Source organism: Citrus sinensis, chromosome 4 (assembly GCF_022201045.2).
Source record: "Citrus sinensis cultivar Valencia sweet orange chromosome 4, DVS_A1.0, whole genome shotgun sequence".
Classification (NCBI taxonomy): Eukaryota; Viridiplantae; Streptophyta; class Magnoliopsida; order Sapindales; family Rutaceae; genus Citrus; species Citrus sinensis.
In genome coordinates this window covers 24,945,618-24,964,355 of record NC_068559.1, presented here as the reverse complement: position 1 = coordinate 24,964,355, position 18,738 = coordinate 24,945,618, and the positions used below count along the sequence as shown (strand labels likewise).

The window sequence follows — 18,738 nt, the reverse complement described above, 5'->3', positions numbered from 1 at the left end:
CTATCACATGCAATGGGGATAAGGCAGGCACCAGAAGCTACTCACTTCTCAGTTCCCGGCAACTGTCTGTACTGTGACTTTTGCCAATGGCCTAGCTTCATTTGTCATTTGCTTGTTTGCTAGCCACCATCCAATCCATGCATAAAGCACAAACGATAAGATATCATTACGTGTCCTTCACCTATGAAACCAGTGGCGGACCCAAAAATTAAAATGAGGGAGGACTTAGTTCAAAAATTTTTATTTAACTTAAATTTTTTTAATATTTACTTGAATATATTTTAAGTCTTATAAACTTAAATTTTATTATTATTTTTTTAATTCTAAATAATAATAGTAATAAATTATTATTTTTAAATGTGTGAAAATATCATTTTTTGAAGTAATATTTTAAATGTGTGAAAATATTATTTTTCGAAGTAGTTTCCACAAAATATTTAAAAAAATAAAATAATGTGGCTAATGGAATTTGAACTAAGGTTTTAAAATTATTAAATAACACTCTTACCATTGAACTATAAGTCTTTTAATATATAAAAAAATGTGTCCAAATTCTTTTATTTAACTTTTTCAGAAGGGCCTTGGGGTACATTTAAAAGAAAACTTAATGGTCTCGGGGGGGGGGGTTGAAGCCCCTCATGGGCCTTAATTGGGTCCGCCCATGTATGTAACCCAAACTACCATGGTGAAACTGTTTGCTTGTGGTTCTATTTGAGATTAAGATACTGTAACTTTTAAATTATAATTGTTGTAGAAAAAAATTATAATTATAAAATAAATATTAATAATATATAGTAAATATAAATTTTAAATAATATTTTTGACAATATTACTAAAAATATAATATATTTTTCATTATACAAGTGAAAAATCATATCAACATATCTTTCAAACTACAAAAGTTACCGTTTATCAAATACTTTAATATTGTAACTTTTAAGGTACAGCTGAGTAACCTATTTGCGTTTATCATGAGTTTACGAGTATTACAAGCAAATTATTGTTCCAAACTAACTGCATGCTTATAATATTACAATGCACAACGTCTCACCTCATCTCTTGATAGAATTTTTTTTTTTAAAATTACATTATAGTATACTTATATTTATGATAAATAAAAAAAATTCAATAGGGCTTTGTCTAAATAGCAACACTATTATGGCCAAGTTGGAGTGGCTGGACCTATGAAATAGGAGAATCCGCCCCCAAGTAGTTAGTAGAAAATAAACTCACGTATGAGGAGAGAGATGTGACTTGTGCTCTTATAGACGTATACTAATTAATGGGTGGTTCCCAGTTTCTTATGAGGTTAACCAATCATCTTCGGTTGGTATTTCTTTGATTCAAGGGGATCGGTCGCCATTAATTCTGGGGGTCACATTCGCGTGTAAGTTAAGAACAAATGGGAATATATATGGTCAAGCCACAAAAGCAGTTACACTATTATATTATCTTCATCGAAGGATACTCGATGCAAAACTACCAAAATAATAAAAAAAAAAAAAATCCGATATGCTTTGGGTCCCCAATCGGGTACGCTGTCATGATAACACAAAAAAGATATGAATGCGAACTTTAATAATTGCTTTTAGAATTTGACTCCCATGCGACATGTTTACTGATTACAAGTTATACGTGACATTTTAGATTATATATGATTCTGATTTATTAGATTCTAAGTTTAGCACATCAACCATAAAAATTGATAAATATTTGTTAGTACTTATATTTTAAATTATTTATTTATTTTTTATATTTTTAAAAAATACCCCTATTATTAAACATATTACACTCTCATCCTTGTTTTATTTGCCATAATTTGTTTTTTTACATAATATTCTAAGAAAAATAATAAGAAAATAATAATTTTTAAAAAAAAATAATTATTAATAAAATTATTGTACGGATATTAAATATTACTTTAAGTTGATTAATATTAATTTAGTTATATGTAAATATTAGTAAGATAGTTGTACATGCAAAAAAAAAAAAAAAATTTCTACACTGATATTTATTGTTAATTTATAAATTAAAAATATTGTTAAAAAGTATAATTACAATAAAAAATATAAAAATTAAATAAATATTATAAGGCGAAACGAACGTTGACTCAAACAAGGCACAAGGAGAAAAAGGGTATTTAAGGGAATTCAAGCTTGCTATTCCTGTCGGCTAATAATCATAGGCGCCCTCGATGCCATCCACATAGACATAGGGCACCTAACCCCAAATTAGAGGTCTTAAAGAAAGCATAAAATAAATTTGAACACAAAATATTTATCACTTGAAAGAGGGTTCCAGATCCTCCACCCAAAACATAGAGAATCGCATCCATTGACAATTTTTTTTTTTTTCAAAAGGAGAATCGAATAAAATAAAGTAAATATTTTGCACCGAATAATAATAAATTCCCAGGTTAGTAAATAATATCGAACACCTTGTCCATAAAAAATAATCTTTCCACTAACAAGCAAAACTCACGTTTCAATTTGCCCCCACCCCACCCCAGATACTATCTCCACCTAATCACGATACTTTATAGCTAAGCTAGTATTAAATCATCCCCAAAGTATTTGTTTTAATTTTATATACATTTTTCTAAAGCGACCTCCTGCCGGCAAAGCACATATTATCCAGCCAATAAATTAAAATGATAAAAAAAAAAAAAGGAAAAAAGAGGGAAATAAAATTTAAAAAAGAAAAGAGTAAAATACTTGCTATATTCGGGCACGGAATTTGATTAACCAAGGATTAAAATTAGAATTTCTTCATTTTTCTTTTTTCAAATAAGCTGGGAAAATTACATGAGAGGGAACCAAAAAATAAAAAAGAAAAAGAAATTTTTTTTGGTAATTTCCCTTCGCCCTAAGCGTTTGGACTCCAAAGAGACCACAAACGAGAATTGAATAAACCTAACACGTCCGGCAGCACCTTCCTAGCCAAACCCTTGTGCGGAGAGCTGGTCGCCGGCGGCGAAGACGCTGTCTGCCCCTCCTCCACCACCGCAGAGGACTCAGCGGAGACCTCCACCACCACCTCATTCTCCTCAAGCCGTTGAGCCTCGTTCTCAGGAGAAGTCAGCGGTGCAGGAGGCACGACATTTTCAGGCGAAGACTCAACAGGAGAGGGAGCAGCAGGGCCCGATGACCATTCATTGGTTTCTTCAACCAGAAGTTGTTTGTTGTTGTCTGAAGAACGACGTGCCGTTTTGTCTCTCCTCTTGGCTTTGCCATTCTTCTTATTGGACAGCTTGTCAGAAGCCTCGCCGTTGGCCAAATGGTCCTCAAAGGCTTCAATGGCTTGGTGAACGAGCTCGCGGTTGGGAGAGGAGTCCCATCTGAACCAGTAACTCGTGTAACAGTCGAAGCAATCGCAGTCAAACACCGGGGGCCTATGATTGTTGTTACTATTACTATTACTGCCTCCGGTCGCTGCTTTCTTGGACGCCTTTCTCTGGATGTTGGAAGACGACGAGGCTGTGGCAGTCGTCGTTTTGATGGACCTGGTGATGAGGTAAGCAAGCACTTCACGGTCCTCCAGAGAGAGGACTGAGGCGAGAGCGAGAATCCCAGCTGGCAAAAGCTTCAACACAGAGAGATAGTCTCCGTTTGAAGAAGAAGAAGAAGAAGAAGGAGAAGGATAGACTTTACCTTTGTTCTTAATCTTCATATTTGATGAAGATGAAAATGAAAATGAAAATGACAATCAATGGACTTGGAGTTCTTTAATTTCTTTTCTTTGTACTTCTTTCTGCTTTTGCTTTATCTTTAGGTTTTGTATTTGTGCGGTGCTTTTCTTATTATTATTATTATTTTTTTTTATATATATTGGAATTTCCAAAATTAATTAATTTAATAAAAAAAAAAGAAAAAATTGGCGAGGGTTGGATTTTGAGAGAGTGGCGGAACAGTTGGTAGGGTTTGGTTGTGATGTTTTGGGGAGAGTAAATATTTTTTACTTGAAAAACAAGGAAATAATGGTGTACGACTGGCAGAGAGGTGAGGTCAGGTCTGGTCACCGTTCCTTGTTTCGCAGTTTATGTCGCTTCACTTTCTTTTCCGGGCGCGTGTGCACGACTATCCGTCGTGTATTTTTTAATTTAAAAACACTTTTCGACCAAATTTTCTAATATTTTAAGATTGTTCATTTTTTGAAGTCTAGGTCCGGTCAATTTAAATATTTTCACTCGCACAACTAGTTTTACTTTTGAATTTATCTCATTTATTACACTATAAATGTTAAAAAACGCCACAGTCTGGATACCATCAAATAGTTAAATTTTATTAATTTTTTATACCATCTAATAGTGTTAAGATATAAGACACAATATTTTTAGAATACCATAATTCAATCACAAGTTAAATGGTATATATTTATTTAGTTGCGTCTTATATTATAAAATTAATGTGTGGGCTTTTGTTGACTAAAAGGAATATTACGAGTATTATTTATCAATTTATTATCTCTAGAACCAAGCATTTAAATACTTATGCTTTCATAAATTTATGAGTATTATTATCCTATCTAGTAAATTTATTAGTCATTGTTTTTTTTTTTGGTGATGTTTTTTAAGTCAAGAACAAAATATAATTTTTGAAGATTTAAACCAAGGTCTCATTGACTCTAAAAATGGAATCTTCTCAATATCAAACTTTCTTTGTAAAATTCGGTCAATCAAAACTCGTTAAATACTTTATTCACGGTAACTATTTTCGAATTCATTTCCTGAAACTAGAACGTTTGACAAATATTATACTTCAAAATCTGTGCAAAAACAATAGGTTTAATCAGTTATGCACCGGCCAACAATGCACTTTTGAATTACCATGAGGCGCACGTAATTATTCGCGCGTGGGCAGAGAACTGTTCAGGCGATGAGGAACCCACGACCGTTGCAACTAGCCTGCGACTCTACGGCCTACGCCAAGTAGTGGTCCTGAGAGACACGAACAGGTGTTATCAAACAACACCACCCTCTCTGGGCGATTGGATTACACCTGTAGACAACAAAGATGAAGGATGTCAAGACAGCTCAGAAAAAGGACCAAAAAAAAAAAAAAAAAGACAAGACAGGTCAGTACTGTCACATCATTAGAGTTCGTTAAGCAACTTGATAGCTCGGAATTAGTCACAATCTGTTTTACATGTTTTGTGCATTGATCTAAAGTTTAACCAACTTAAATTTAGTTTTTAACTTAATAGTGAATTAGTTATAGATTAATCAAGCTCAAGAATTGTCTATAAATAAGGATGTATGTGCACATTTTTATTTTTGAACAATAAAAAAATTCCAGATCCACAATATTTTCTCTGAGATTTTCTCAGTATCCAAACAGCTGAGCTTTTGTTTTCTTTCAAAAGGTTTAACACTAAAGAAGAGATAATGGAGAGCAAAAAACCAACTCTCACAGCCACGGCAACAGAGCGAAGGCAGCACAACCTTCCTCAGAACATGCTTCAATGGACTCAATGTCGTTTCAGGCCTTTATCTCACGGTCGCTCTCAAGTAACAATTAATTAAACAAACTTCATGTCTAAGCTTTTTAGAAGAATCTTATTGAAAGCAATCTATCAGTATCCTCTCTTACAAGCATTTGAGTTGAACTTTCTGTTGTTGCAGTATCTTGTCATTCATAAATCAACTCGCCGTTCAGGTTTTTAAGAAAGTAGTGATGCCTCTATTTTTTTTTTTTTTTTCCATGATCACGACGATTCCATTACTGGATTAGCGATCGAGTATCTTCTTCCAGTCGCGTAAGTCATAAACTTCTGCTTCAAGCGAAGCCGTTTTTGATCCATCAACTTCATTTTTGGACTCATATTTGTCTTCGTAAAAGTAATCTGCTTTTGCTAACATGTACGTAGGACATCGATCTTATGCTTTTCCTTCTATGTTGTAGAATCTGAAACAACTGAAAATTATACTTGGTTGCTTACTTTTTTAAGTCCAACACCAAGTTGATCAAAGATTATCTGACTTTCTAATTAAGGAATTGCACGAAATTCATATTTTTTCGTGTTAAAGATTCACAAGATTGGCACGGTGAAAATAATGAAGGACAAATAAATTGGTTTCCATATTTGCCAGGTGTTGGGGATACTATCAATTCCCTGTGCATTTTTTTTTTTTTTTTTTTTTTGGGGCAAGAAAGACGAGCCTAGCACAAGCTAAGGGTTAACAATAAGGGGGAAAGCAGTCCCTAAAACAGTCCATATCCGTAATGATGTACCAAACCTTTTCCAAAAATTCAAACCATATAGTTAAAGAAGAAATCACACATGGCACTGATACTACATATTACACACACACAGATATATATATATATATATAAAGATAATTAACAAACAAACAAACATCAATACGTACCTACACAGATATTTCAGGTATCAAATAATAAGCTTTATTTAATTGATAACATACAAATTTATGATTTTAATACATTGGAAACTATTTTTTAGTTAATTGTAGCATTCTCACTTTATTAAAATGAGTATATCGTCATACTCTCTCTCTCTATATATATAGTCGAATATCTAGTGAAAGTATCATCACTTTGTTAAAATGAGTTGTGTTTTAACTGACCTAAATTTGACACAACAAAAACACAACCCATGACCGATTTTACCAGATCTAATTATGAGAAATTTTATTTTTATTTTTATTGGACTTTAGTTCATACTTTAAATTTTGGCATGTTGGATTATATTGAATTTTAATTGTAGATTGATAATTTAGCTGTGGTTGCTATTAGATATAATATTAAAAAAAAAAACTGACATTATATTTATTTGTCTTCGGTCTGATTCATTTACTGCCCTATGTAACACGCTTTTGCATATCGCATGTATAACTTGTGAATATATTTAGATTTATAATAGATTCAAATATCAGAATACACCTAGTTCGCTCGGTGTTTCAATAATTCATTTTGTAATCATACATCATAGAATCTTTGACCCATTTGCAACTTTAAATTTTGTGACATTAACATTATAGCAAACGGCCGGCGGTTCTTCTTCCTGGCAAATTGCAGTAATAAATGTCATTTTCCTAAAATCATAGAAGTAGGCTACAGCAAGTTTGGCCATTTATTGTGTTCAAACTAATCGAAAGATCCCCAGAAAACTTCTTATGTTCAAACACTTTGTTCAAATTTTGGTCCAATTACGTCAAAACTGCTCACTGTCAATGAGGAAGACTAGTAACCTGAGAGGTTATTATTGGATAGAATTCATTTAACAGCCAAATCTACGCCTACCTCTTGGGTTAGGTATTCTGAAATTTGTTTTGTAGTGAAATTGCTGTTAGATTTTAGCCAACGAAAAGAAAAAAACTATTCGTTATGCCAAATTTAAACATTTTGTATTCTATTCAACAACTCCTTGATTGGTTAGATAGGTATTTTTTTCTCCTTAACTATTAAGGTAAAATGTTTTGAGTCTCCCTGCTACTAACTGTAAGAGTGTTTTCTTTGAATTTGATATGCTGGCTTTTGATTGAACATGTATACTATGTTGGGATTTGATTTTATTATATGTAATATTAAAAATATTTTGTATCCTGCTATTAGATAAGAGTGTTTTGTTACAATAGATCCTCGTAAATAGAAAATGAGGATGATTTAGTTTATTTTTTTAAAATTTATTATAAAGATCTGATCATATTTCTATGTTGTAATATATCTTCGCAAACATAGAAATGAGATACTTATTTTTCTTTTTTAAATTTAGTATAATGATACGATGAGACTGTCGTGTCATGGTGGATCTACATGAATACAAAATAATGGTATTTTATTATTATTTTTAATTAATTATAGTGATTTGACAAGACTGTCTTGTCAAATCACAGTAGATCATAAAAAATAAAAGTGTGTGATTGATTTTTTTCAACGACTATCATGACTCAAATAATAAACTGCAACACTAAAGTCAAAAGTAGATCATCATAAACAAAGAAATTATTAAAGTTATCCATAATATTAGGGAATGGACATGTTATTGGAAAGTGAGTGCCAACTGGTTAAGTTGGTAGAATCTGGCATGTTAAAAACACAAGGACTGAAATTTGAATAAGTCTCCAAGTCTCCATGTGGTTCATTAAACAACAGTCGTAGAATATATATCCTGGAGTTCTGCTGATGTACTTAATTGTTTCCATTTTTCCTAGCAATTTGTATCTTGAATAACAAAGATAAAAAAACTTAAAGAAAGAAAAGTGGTCAAAAATTATCATATAGTATTATTAAATTTGTTTGCACAGGATAGGCGGCATGAGATTCAAGTGTGGAAAAACTGCAAAAAGCGGTGACAAGAGGACTAAATACTCGGTGATTAAAACTATAGGGGGCTCGGTTAATTACTCAGTTCCTTAAGTTTTGTTGGAATAAAAATGTTTTTATGTGGCTGGTAGATTGAGATGCTGATAAAAATCCTAAATAGTGCAAAAGGGTTGGTCGTTTTCCGGCGTAAAGACCTTGGTATGTTGAAACTTTACAGACGCGCCAGGCCAGATCCTTAACAAACACTTTCTTAGCATTCTAAGTTATATACAAATGTCAATTTCATTTAGGGTCAGTTTTATTGTAACTTTAAAAATAATTGTTGTTGTTACCTGTGTTTTTTTTTTAAATAATTAATTGTGAAGAGAATCAATTAAACGTTGGATATAATTTATTTTTAAAAGTGTCATGAGTTTTAAAAGCAGTTGTATTTGTTTGATAAATGTTGTTGTTAAAATATCAAAAAAAATATAAATAATTGATTGGACATAATATTGAATAAAATTTATTTATCAATTTATAAATATGTATATAAAATATTTTTAATTGTGTATATATAAAAATTAATAATTAAAATAAATATTTTATATCATTAATTTTATTTTTTATTTTGATATCTCAATTAATAATAATAATAATATTTTGAAGTAAATGATTTTATTTTCTAATTAATAAGTATACTTTTGGAGTTTTATAATATATATGAGAATATATATAGAATTATATTAAATATAAAATTGATTCTCATAATTATATTTTAAATAATTATTTATTCCCTGTTATTCAAAATCTATTGGATGATAGAGCGATTTCAGTGAAAGTAATTTTTTATAAAAAAAATTAAATATTAAAAATAACCTATTAACTTTTCAAAATCTGTATTAAAGCTTTGTGACATGTGAGTAGTTTCCCATTCGAAAATTGAATTGTAATAAATTTTTATAGACCATGCCTCCCATTTTATTAGTAGGATCAATAGTAGAGATTCATTGTCATACACGCACACACAAACTAAATCTACCTCCTCCAGCCTTGGCCGAAGTGGTGGGCTGCTGCCCTCACAATCTTGTGAGGGCAGCGGTTCTGGCCCCCACAAAAGTATTGTGAGGGTTAAATGTTCTTTATATTTAAAAATCTTTCTTTCTTACGAAATGCAAATGGAGTATGGACATTCTTCTCCTGTGAGGGATTATTTGTCCGGGCATGTACTTTATAGAATTCATTGTAATAATATAAGTCTCAATCATGTATATCTGATTGTAAATATCAGTGTAATATCTCTGCTACACTAAGCAGTTGTTGTAAATATCTGTGTAATGCAGTAATCTGATGATTAATCAGTATTAAAAAAAAAAATCTACCTCCTCCGTACGTACTTTTTCTTGTTAAAAAATGTATTCTGTCTTCTCCTGTTAATATCCGTCATTTCGTAAATTCTAAAAAAGGTCAGCACAGCCGACCAAAAGCACAGAGAACGGTGTGAAAATGGAGTCAGTGAGCCGAATGCATGTCAACATGCCATTGGACGGACGGCAAAATTGTGTTTACTTTTTTCAACAACCACAGTTTTATGCTTCATTTGCGCTTTTGCATGAATTCGCGTTTTATTTTTTTTTTCTTTCTTTCTTTCTCAAATGTACTGATCAGACCTCTTTCAAGTTCTTACTTTCAGAAAAGATCAACAATTCATACATCTTTTGAACTAAAATAGTAAAATACCCGTAAAAATTAAAACAAAGAAGACTCAAAACCCCAAATTAGCACAAATTGATCGCCCACTTCGCGCAATTGCACGCAACTAATAGCTTCACCTCCGACGGCGGCTTCCGCCACTTCCGGTAATGATTTAGTGCAACCTGCACATATGACGGCTTCCTTCGTTCAATGGCTGTCGACTGGACTTCAAGATCGCACAAACCCGACTGATCAGGACTTCCCTCGTTCAATGGTAGCTTCACTTCCTTAAAGGGTTTTGTGTTCAATTCGTAGTTATGCTCCGCTTTGTTCACGATTTTGCTTGGGTTTACTTCACAATATTGTTCCTTTTTTGTTGGTTTTGGTCATTAAATGTTGAATAAATTGTTTGTTTGATGTACTATTGCTGATTGTTAAGCATTAATATATGTATTGGATATGAAAATTTTGAAATTTTCTTAAGATTAAGGTTTATAAAATATGATACATCAGATGCTTGTTAACATGCCTGAGAAATTTTTACTATAAAATGACTATAGTAAAATGAGTTTAAAGAGAAGATTGGCGTCAGTGTTGCCTTCGATGGTGTCAGCATTTGCCCACGGGCGTCCCCATGCCATTGCTCATTGCAATGTGGGCGGCAATATGCTGTCTCCCGTTATTTATTTATTTTTATTTTTTAACATTTTTAAGGGGAAAACAGTGTAGCAACATTATGTGGGAGAGGCTTATTAGGCCTCAAAATAAATTTTAGAATCATAAAAGCACAAAACACACGGGAAAAAGGGGATGACTTATAGCAAAAATGAAGCGAATGAGAAAATCAAACAAAATAACAACTCAAAAAAAAAAAAAAAAGGCCACGCTCCCACTGCTTGGATGACATCAATTGTTGTCCGGATCAAAGCACTTGTTAATTTGAGCGACAAGTACTAATTGCCCAAATCATAGGTAGTGTGTGTGAATTCCCACCACGAGACACCAGTTTCTTTTTCCGATCACGGCAATGATACATGGCCATGTTAATTTAAAATATAACTTTTTTCACCGTCATCCATGCATCATGATTAGTGGTAACATGAACTTTTATGATTAATGAACCTAATGATTAAAGAAATTCGTCAACAGTCTTCATTACATTAATTATGCCAGAAAACTACCTCAAATCTATCAGAAGATGAGAGAATACGCAGAAACGAAAAATTAAAATCTCCAAGTCCGCCTGAAATCAGGATTTTGCGGCAAAGATAGAAAGTTTCTTGGTAAGTGGGATTTAAAAGCAGTGGAACAACAAGTGTTTAGGACGCGTCGTTCTCATTCCCACATGTATCCGCTCAATAGCTGTAACAAAGCAGCAAATCAATCAGCTTTCTTAGCCATGGATTTGGATTCAGATTTGCTTGCAGCCGCAGACCGTTTATCCTCTGCCATCTTTCCTTGAATTTCATCCCTCTCCTTGAAGTACCTTTCGAAGGCCCGAGGAAGGAATAATGGAATCAGAAAGCAAAATAGATTACTAGCAAAGTAGGCAAGATTGGCAACTGCAAGAACCCTCCCGAACCAATACCATGCCGCATCCTGCACCGCAAACATTAACCCAATTCTAAGGAGCATGACATGTCGGATTACGTGAATGACAAGAAAAAGATTGCCCAAGAATGAATTACCTGGACTTCCGCATTTGCGGGCAGAGTTTTGTTAAACCACGCATCATTTATCCAATCAATGATAAGAAAGAGCCTCTTCACGGTATAGAGCAACGGTACCAGCGCCCTCACTGGAGGTGAAAACATAGATAACCCGCTGATAACATTCTCCGTTAGTATTTGAAATGACAGCAAGAACAAGTGAGGTGTTGTACAGCGAACCGCATCCTCATCACCCCTTGCAAAGCCTCCCAAGACATATGCTAGTGGCAAGAAGAGCCCAATTGTGGTGCCTACAACCACATAGAACCTGAAGAATTTGCCTCCGCGGAATAGCTCCTGCGAACCAGAGGAAGAATTACCGTGCGCAGGGAAGGCCAAGCGCGATAGAGCTATAAGGTAAGCCGAAGCAAAGGCAGGAAAGACTAAATCTAGGAGAGGGACAAGCCCACTGGCTGAGAAAACTGTAATGAACGCCACTAACTGGAGTTCTATGACACGCAATGATCCCATGACATCCCCCCCAACTGCCTGTTGCTGCCGGGCACTGGGAGGGGGATTCTGGTCAGTGGTTGTGGTTTTGTCTTTCTCATTGCGAGGAACAGCAAGCGATGCACCAGACATATGTCCTTTCACTTTATGGTCCTTGAGGTTAAGGTGGAAATAATAAACTGCTTGCGTTTTGGTGCTATTCAAAACCTGAAGAGAAACATTACGACAGTATGAAATTCACAATAAATGGGCCAGAAAATTAAACAGTAGTACTGTAAATTTAATTCAAAGTTATCATTGGACTGGTTTCCTAATTAGGTATCCAATTTCACATTTTTGGAAGAGAGGCTCCATGAGAAGTGGTCACAAAATCTTGTTACGAACAAGCTACAACAGATGCAGTGAAACCCTAAGGAAGGTTCAATTCAATTTAAAACAAAATATATATCAACAATTTTCATGAACAATTACCAGATGTTCTGAAAAACGATGAATCTAAATCACAGGGCTCAGAAGGAGAAGCTTTACATAAATATTAAGCAGTGTATATGTTAAGCAACAAAGTAATTTGAAAAAGTAATAAGAGAGAGAGAGAGAGAGAATTGATGGAGAAAGAACAGATCTTACTGAGGAAAATGAGTGAGTGCAGGTGATAATGAATCATTCAAAACCAGAGCGTAGGAATAGAGAGGGCCAACTTGTCTCGTGGGAAGATTTCATTTGCTTTACAAAATTATACCGAGCGGGCGGGGGTGGCCATGCCACGCCCCTGGAAACAATCTTTTGTTCTGACGTGTAGTCTTTGCATTTGCGACACGTGGTTTTTGGGGTCAGCTGTGTGGCAGGGATCTGCCACCTGTCTCTCTGTTTAAGCGGCGCTTTTGTTTATCGTTTTGCTCTCCCGTTTTGACAACCAAGGGATGGACCGGTTAAGTTTAACCCGATCCAAATATGTGAAACCGAAGCTAAACCCAACCGTTTACTCAAACCCAAAGTTCAAACTTTAGGCACCCGTATCCAGATGTATAAAATGGTCCAGGCCGACACAAAACACGGCATGAAAGTCCAAATAGATGTGTGCGACTGCGAGCTCGTTTATTAGTAGTGATTTACCCACACTTTTTTGCTTCGCCATTGAGAATTGAAGCCGCTTCTAATCACATTATTTATCTTAAAAAATAATCTTGAGAATATATGCGCTCACAGCTCAGTCGATTATGCCATTAATTTGTGTAGCACGCTCCATGTTCATGATCACCTGACTGCATATTTGCATAGGCAGAAGAGAGAGAGAGAGAAAAAAAAAGAAAAAGAAGCTGATCAAGACAGCCACCATCCAATGAAGAATATTTTGAAGAAACTTCGGAGCTTATCTTTAAGGGATGCTAAGCGCGAAGAACCTTCAATGGAAGGACCGGTTTGTACTTGTCAACATCCCTATTAATTTATATATATATTATCTTGAACTCATGAACTGTATACATGTTGGCCTCAGGAAACGATTGTGGTCTTGAAGTTTAATGCCCACTGTCCTCAGTGTTGTAAGAAGCAAGTAAGGAATTGCATCAAGAAGGCTAGAGGTGGCATGTGTCTGTTAACACAATTTTCATCAGCTGAATGGAAGAATAAAATCAATTTGAATTAATATATTTTTCCTCTAATTTCTACCTTATTATTATTTTTTACTCTTTTTTTTTTTTTAAAAAAATTTAAGGAGTTGTAAGCGTAGATGTAAATTCGGAAAGAGAACAAGCCGAAGTTACGGGCACCTTCCGTGTTGAAAATCTGAAAGCACACATATTCAAAGATCTTCATAAGCATGTGGAGATTGTGAGCCAAACTTTTGCAACCGGCGAAGGGTCCAATGACAGGGACGACAAGGAGAGAGACAGTAGCAGCGATGATGAACTGCATGTTGAAGATTGAACGTGAAATTTTCATAGGAATAATTGAGAAGATGGATAAGATAAGAAGATATAAATAACATCAATTATTCATTTTTTTTTTCAAATGACAAAATTACCAGGCGCTATTTTTCAAATTTGTACATGTCTTCTTTAATTTATATTAAATAAATAAATGAATTAGAAGGATTCTTTCGTTAGATGCTGCTTGTATATTTATATAATACAACCATGATAGGTACTTTAGGAGTTGAGTTCATCAAATCATGAATGAATATCCACATTGTTGACCGAATTAACAGAACGTTGGAGAATGAAATACTTAACGATATTATATTAAGGCCTTAACAATATTAACACTTAACAGAACATCGGAGGGTGAAAACATAGTTTTTTTTTTTTGAATAATAAAAATATAAAAGTGACGTGTATCTTTTTTTTAATTTAATAAATAAAATAAAAAATTAATTGATTGGGTTGGTTTATATTGAATTTGAACACATATATAAAATATATAAATCAATCCAAAGACATTGGATTTTCCATTTTGCAATCCAATCAAATCCAATAAAGTCAAATTGACAACATTTGAATTAGTTTGGATTGGATCTTGAATACACCAATTTCTAGCTTGGAGTTTTTATTTATTTATTTATTTTTCATCTTTTACCTAGTAAATTCATGATATTATGTTGAAGTTATAGATTGATTTGACGACGTGTCATATGATGAGTTTTGCAAGGACAACTTGTTGTCAAAATGTTATATATGACATATCCTAAAAGGCATCGATGCATAATCTTTACTAGGTGTCATATGAGAATTCTATGGAAAATGATTTGTCGTCTGATAATGTTTTACATAGATGCGATATTGTTTACTAATATTCAATTTCAAAGGCAGTCGTTAAACGTTTCTGACTTATTACTCTTTAAGTTGAAATATTAAAAGATTTCATTTAAACTTCTGTTCTAATCACCAATTTCTAGTTACACGGACGGTAGATCAAAATTCTGCAAATTTAAGTTACCATCTCCCTTCCTCCTTATACATAAAAAAAAAAAATTGTTGAAACATATCAGTGGTTGCTCAATTAATGAAAAATTTTAATTTGCAATAATTTTGATTGTAAGTTGTTAATTACAAGTTGAACCCGACAAATTTAAGGGGCTACCTGTTTTGCCGAAGCAGCTTCTTTGCGCTTGTGAAGTGTTACTGCTGCTTGGACCAATATATTAAGTGTGGATGCCCTCAACTTTTTTTTTTAATACAAACATATTGTTAAACCATATTATTTAATAAAATTAATTTTTAATGTAATATAAAATCGTATAGTTAATAGCATGTTTTCATTGACTTTTCTAAATCACATAGTTTAACAGTGTGTCCGCATAATGTTGAAAACAAAGGAGGATTAAACTGCTCAAAAATGAAATTATTTGAGCAACAAAAGAATTTTACTAAACTCAACGACTTTATTGCTATTTTGCAAGAAATACTATACACAACTTACGGCTCACACTTCTTATTTTCCCTTTTATTATTCACTCTTCACTTGATACATAACCAAATGATATAAGGGGACATTATAGTACATAAGAACACATCTAAACGATTCAAATAAAAAATTATAAAAAATTAATAACCATTAATTTTCACCTGCCACTAATAATTTTACCTACCACACTTACCATTAATAATTCAAATTACCTCACCAATCATATCTACTCATAGAACCTTTCATGGATTGGTCTTATTAATTTGGGCTTAATGAAAGGTACTGTTAGGCTTATTTTTAACACATAAAAAAATGAGGGCACCTGACTGAGATAAAGTAGTGTATAATCATTTTAGGGATAATCTAAAAGATAAAAAAACACAAATTTTAATACATTATAAGATAAAATACACTCTATATAATTTTTTTTTTCTTTTTTATCTGTTAACTTATTCTTGACTTTAATACCATCATCACAAATCCCGCATTGGACTAGAGCAGTAAGTTGGTTAATTCTTCTTCTTTTGCTTTGCCCAGGCAGGCTGCGTTACCACCAAAATGATAAAATTGATTAATATCCGTGACCGTAAGCAGCTAATTCGAAGAAGTGTTAAACCAATTGACTTGTTACAAATTGAGCAAGCAGTATCAAAAAGGATTCCAAAACCGTAGACAATAAATCAGTAGCCAATGAATTTCATTATGTATATCAGGAACTTGAATTAGTTGTAATCTCAGGGGAAAAAAGAAACTATTTATGAAGCTCATTTGAGAAAGTTCAATTCAATTACTTACTAGATTCGGCCGACGCCATATCTCGTTTTTCATTTAGTATTTCAAGATTATATGAAACAGTAACATATGCTGATGTTTCATGTTCGGTATAATCCATTGTGGCTAATTAACCCAAAACATTTTATAACCGAAAAGAATCATTTTGCATTCAAAATATTTCTCTTCTTATGTAGTAGCAATAATTCCCTAATTATTGATGATAATAAAAACTCATACTAGCTATGTACCGGCAACACTGAACTATTTATTTATATCCTGTTAACCTTTCTTCATTCAACTCCCAATCATACTTGCAATTTCAAATCAAGCCACAAACAGAACAATGGGAGAGGTAATCCACACTATACATTTATAATTTTAGGCGTCGTGTTCTTTTTTTTTTTAAAAAAAAAAACGTTTTAATTAAGGATTTATTTTTTTATATTAGTTGTTTACTATGTAAATTCATATTGTTTTTAGAGAAAAAATAGAAGAAAAAAGATAAATGTGCCACAAAATCAAGGCGACGAAGATAAACAGTCACAAGAGAGAGTTGAGGATATTGTTTTGCAAGTTTACATGCATTGCGATGGATGTGCTACTAAAGTTGCTCACTGCCTCCATGGTTTTGATGGTAATCTTTTCCTTTTTAATCTCTTCTATTAAATATAAATGAATACATGGTTTTTTTTTTTTAACCTCACTTATATTATGCGATGAACTTTATGATTTATTTTACGTTGCATAACTAAATTTTGTCTTATCATATTTTAGGTGTGGAAAAAGTTAAGCTTGATAGAGCAAACAATAAGGTGATTGTAAGTGGAGAAAAAGCCGAACCATCCAAAGTTATCGAGAGAATTCGTAAAAAATACAGTACAAATGCAGAGCTCATTTCTCCAAAACCAAAAACTAATAATGGCGAAGACAAGAAAGAGCCGCAAAAAAAACAAGTGTGTTTGTCATTAAACCCTTTTTTTTTCAACTGTACTGTGTTGTCTAGAAATTTTTATATTTTCTTATTAATTTTCTATTCTATCCATGCAGCCTCAAGTGAAGGTCGTGATCCTCAAAATGTACATGCACTGTGAAGGTTGTGCTCGTGATATTAAGAAAAATATAGCGAGAATCGATGGTAATTTTGACATCTAAATTTATTTATATAACTCATTGTTCATTATTAGTTACTATTCTTTTTTTTTTTACTCATTATTTATCTTCATAATTTTCAGGAGTTTTAACTGTGGAACCAGATATGAGTAAATCTCAAGTGACAGTAAAGGGAGAATTTGATCCACCAAAGTTGGCTGAAGCAATCACAAAACGACTAGGAAAGTTTGTAGAGATTGTGAAAGAAGAGGCAGCGAAGAGCAAGAAGAACCATAAAAAGGATAATGAAAATAATATGATGCATTATCCTCCTCAACATCCCTTTAATAAGAATTTTTATAGCTGTCTCAGTGATGAAGCTATTCATTCATGCTTCGTGATGTAAATTAAGCTATTTGAGTGAGCCAATCTGGAAACAAGAATAAAATAATGAGGAGGGTGACTTTTTATTTTTGTGTGTAACTAAAGATGATTATGAATGATCCCCACTAAACACATCATTTGGGAGGGGTAAAGAGTCTTAACTGTGACTACACTCCGAATCCGGATTAGTCGGGGCCTAATGCGGTTGCCAGAAATCGAGTGGTTTAAACAAAAAAAAAAAGATGATTATGAATAACCAAAAAAATATAATCTTAAAAATGGCAAGACTCGTGAGGTTTTCAAGTTTATGACTCTCTTATCGTTTAATAATTATACGATATTATTTAATTACATAGATAATACAGGTGATATAATGTTGATATTTTAATGTAGGGATGATTTTAAACAGAAAATGAAAATATAGCATGTAATGCACACCTCTTTAGACTGATCTAATTGGAAATATAATTAAGTACATGTTAGTTATATTCATAGATATTAAAAACTAATATTCTTCTTAAAAAATATTAAGATATAATATTATATCTGTGTTAATAAATTAAAACTTTTACCAATAGAAAGGACGGCATTGTAAATTAATTAATTTTGTCTTCATCAGACCTCTTCTATTTTATTTTTTTAAATGAGAAATTAAACATAAATAATACAATTCCATCTTTAATCTATTATCAATGTGATCAATAACACTAATAAAAAGATCTATATTTCAACTAATAGTATGACATCAATTAGTGACAAACATATGTTAAGCAATTGTTTTTATATGATCGTTAATGTGATAATTATGTGCATTAATTAATGAGTAATATATCGAATATATGACATGCTCTAGTCAATGGAAAATGTGAATTCCTTATATGTGAAAATGGCTTTTCTTTTATCGGATTGTTTTTATTTTCTAGCAGTATTATTTCTTCTTCCCCGACAACGAATATTTCTTGACGTCGTTAAAA

General features: G+C 32.8%; 4 protein-coding genes across 5 annotated transcripts; 2 read left to right on the top strand and 2 right to left on the bottom strand.

The window, feature by feature from the left end:
• Nucleotides 1-2,751: 2,751 nt before the first annotated feature.
• LOC102622778 (uncharacterized) lies at nucleotides 2,752-3,791 on the bottom strand. Its single transcript, XM_006484094.4, has one exon. The coding sequence runs from the start codon at nucleotides 3,667-3,669 to the stop codon at nucleotides 2,866-2,868; it is 804 nt and encodes a 267-aa protein (XP_006484157.1). The 5' UTR covers nucleotides 3,670-3,791; the 3' UTR covers nucleotides 2,752-2,865.
• Nucleotides 3,792-11,061: 7,270 nt separating this feature from the next.
• On the bottom strand, nucleotides 11,062-12,889 carry LOC102623085 (uncharacterized). Of its 2 annotated transcripts, none has more exons than XM_006484095.4 (3): nucleotides 12,743-12,889; nucleotides 11,645-12,322; nucleotides 11,062-11,555 (listed from the first exon to the last, which is right to left on the bottom strand). In XM_006484095.4, the coding sequence occupies exons 2-3, from the start codon at nucleotides 12,245-12,247 to the stop codon at nucleotides 11,337-11,339; spliced, it is 822 nt and encodes a 273-aa protein (XP_006484158.1). In that variant the 5' UTR covers nucleotides 12,248-12,322; nucleotides 12,743-12,889; the 3' UTR covers nucleotides 11,062-11,336. The 2 variants fall into 2 exon arrangements, with proteins under 2 accessions (XP_006484158.1, XP_006484159.1); XM_006484096.4 differs by lacking the exon at nucleotides 12,743-12,889 and adding an exon at nucleotides 12,587-12,736.
• A 122-nt stretch (nucleotides 12,890-13,011) lies between these two features.
• Nucleotides 13,012-14,118, top strand: LOC127901732 (uncharacterized). Its single transcript, XM_052439167.1, has 3 exons — nucleotides 13,012-13,532; nucleotides 13,611-13,698; nucleotides 13,830-14,118. The coding sequence occupies exons 1-3, from the start codon at nucleotides 13,455-13,457 to the stop codon at nucleotides 14,039-14,041; spliced, it is 378 nt and encodes a 125-aa protein (XP_052295127.1). The 5' UTR covers nucleotides 13,012-13,454; the 3' UTR covers nucleotides 14,042-14,118.
• Nucleotides 14,119-16,634: 2,516 nt separating this feature from the next.
• Nucleotides 16,635-17,786, top strand: LOC102625553 (hypothetical protein). The gene is made up of 5 exons (XM_006484283.1): nucleotides 16,635-16,643; nucleotides 16,772-16,925; nucleotides 17,066-17,244; nucleotides 17,339-17,426; nucleotides 17,524-17,786. The coding sequence occupies exons 1-5, from the start codon at nucleotides 16,635-16,637 to the stop codon at nucleotides 17,784-17,786; spliced, it is 693 nt and encodes a 230-aa protein (XP_006484346.1).
• The last annotated feature ends 952 nt before the right edge of the window (nucleotides 17,787-18,738 follow it).

Excerpts from the sequence above, each read along its gene's own strand:
- LOC102622778 (XM_006484094.4), bottom strand. The coding sequence starts at position 3,669 with ATGAAGATTAAGAACAAAGGTAAAGTCTATCCTTCTCCTTCTTCTTCT.
- LOC102623085 (XM_006484095.4), bottom strand. The coding sequence starts at position 12,247 with ATGTCTGGTGCATCGCTTGCTGTTCCTCGCAATGAGAAAGACAAAACC. Across the intron at positions 11,556-11,644 it reads CCGCAAATGCGGAAGTCCAG|GATGCGGCATGGTATTGGTT; the intron begins GTAATTCATTCT and ends TTTGCGGTGCAG.
- LOC127901732 (XM_052439167.1), top strand. The coding sequence starts at position 13,455 with ATGAAGAATATTTTGAAGAAACTTCGGAGCTTATCTTTAAGGGATGCT. Across the intron at positions 13,533-13,610 it reads AACCTTCAATGGAAGGACCG|GAAACGATTGTGGTCTTGAA; the intron begins GTTTGTACTTGT and ends TGTTGGCCTCAG. Across the intron at positions 13,699-13,829 it reads CATCAAGAAGGCTAGAGGTG|GAGTTGTAAGCGTAGATGTA; the intron begins GCATGTGTCTGT and ends AAAAAATTTAAG.
- LOC102625553 (XM_006484283.1), top strand. Across the intron at positions 16,926-17,065 it reads CTGCCTCCATGGTTTTGATG|GTGTGGAAAAAGTTAAGCTT; the intron begins GTAATCTTTTCC and ends ATCATATTTTAG. Across the intron at positions 17,245-17,338 it reads AAGAGCCGCAAAAAAAACAA|CCTCAAGTGAAGGTCGTGAT; the intron begins GTGTGTTTGTCA and ends CTATCCATGCAG.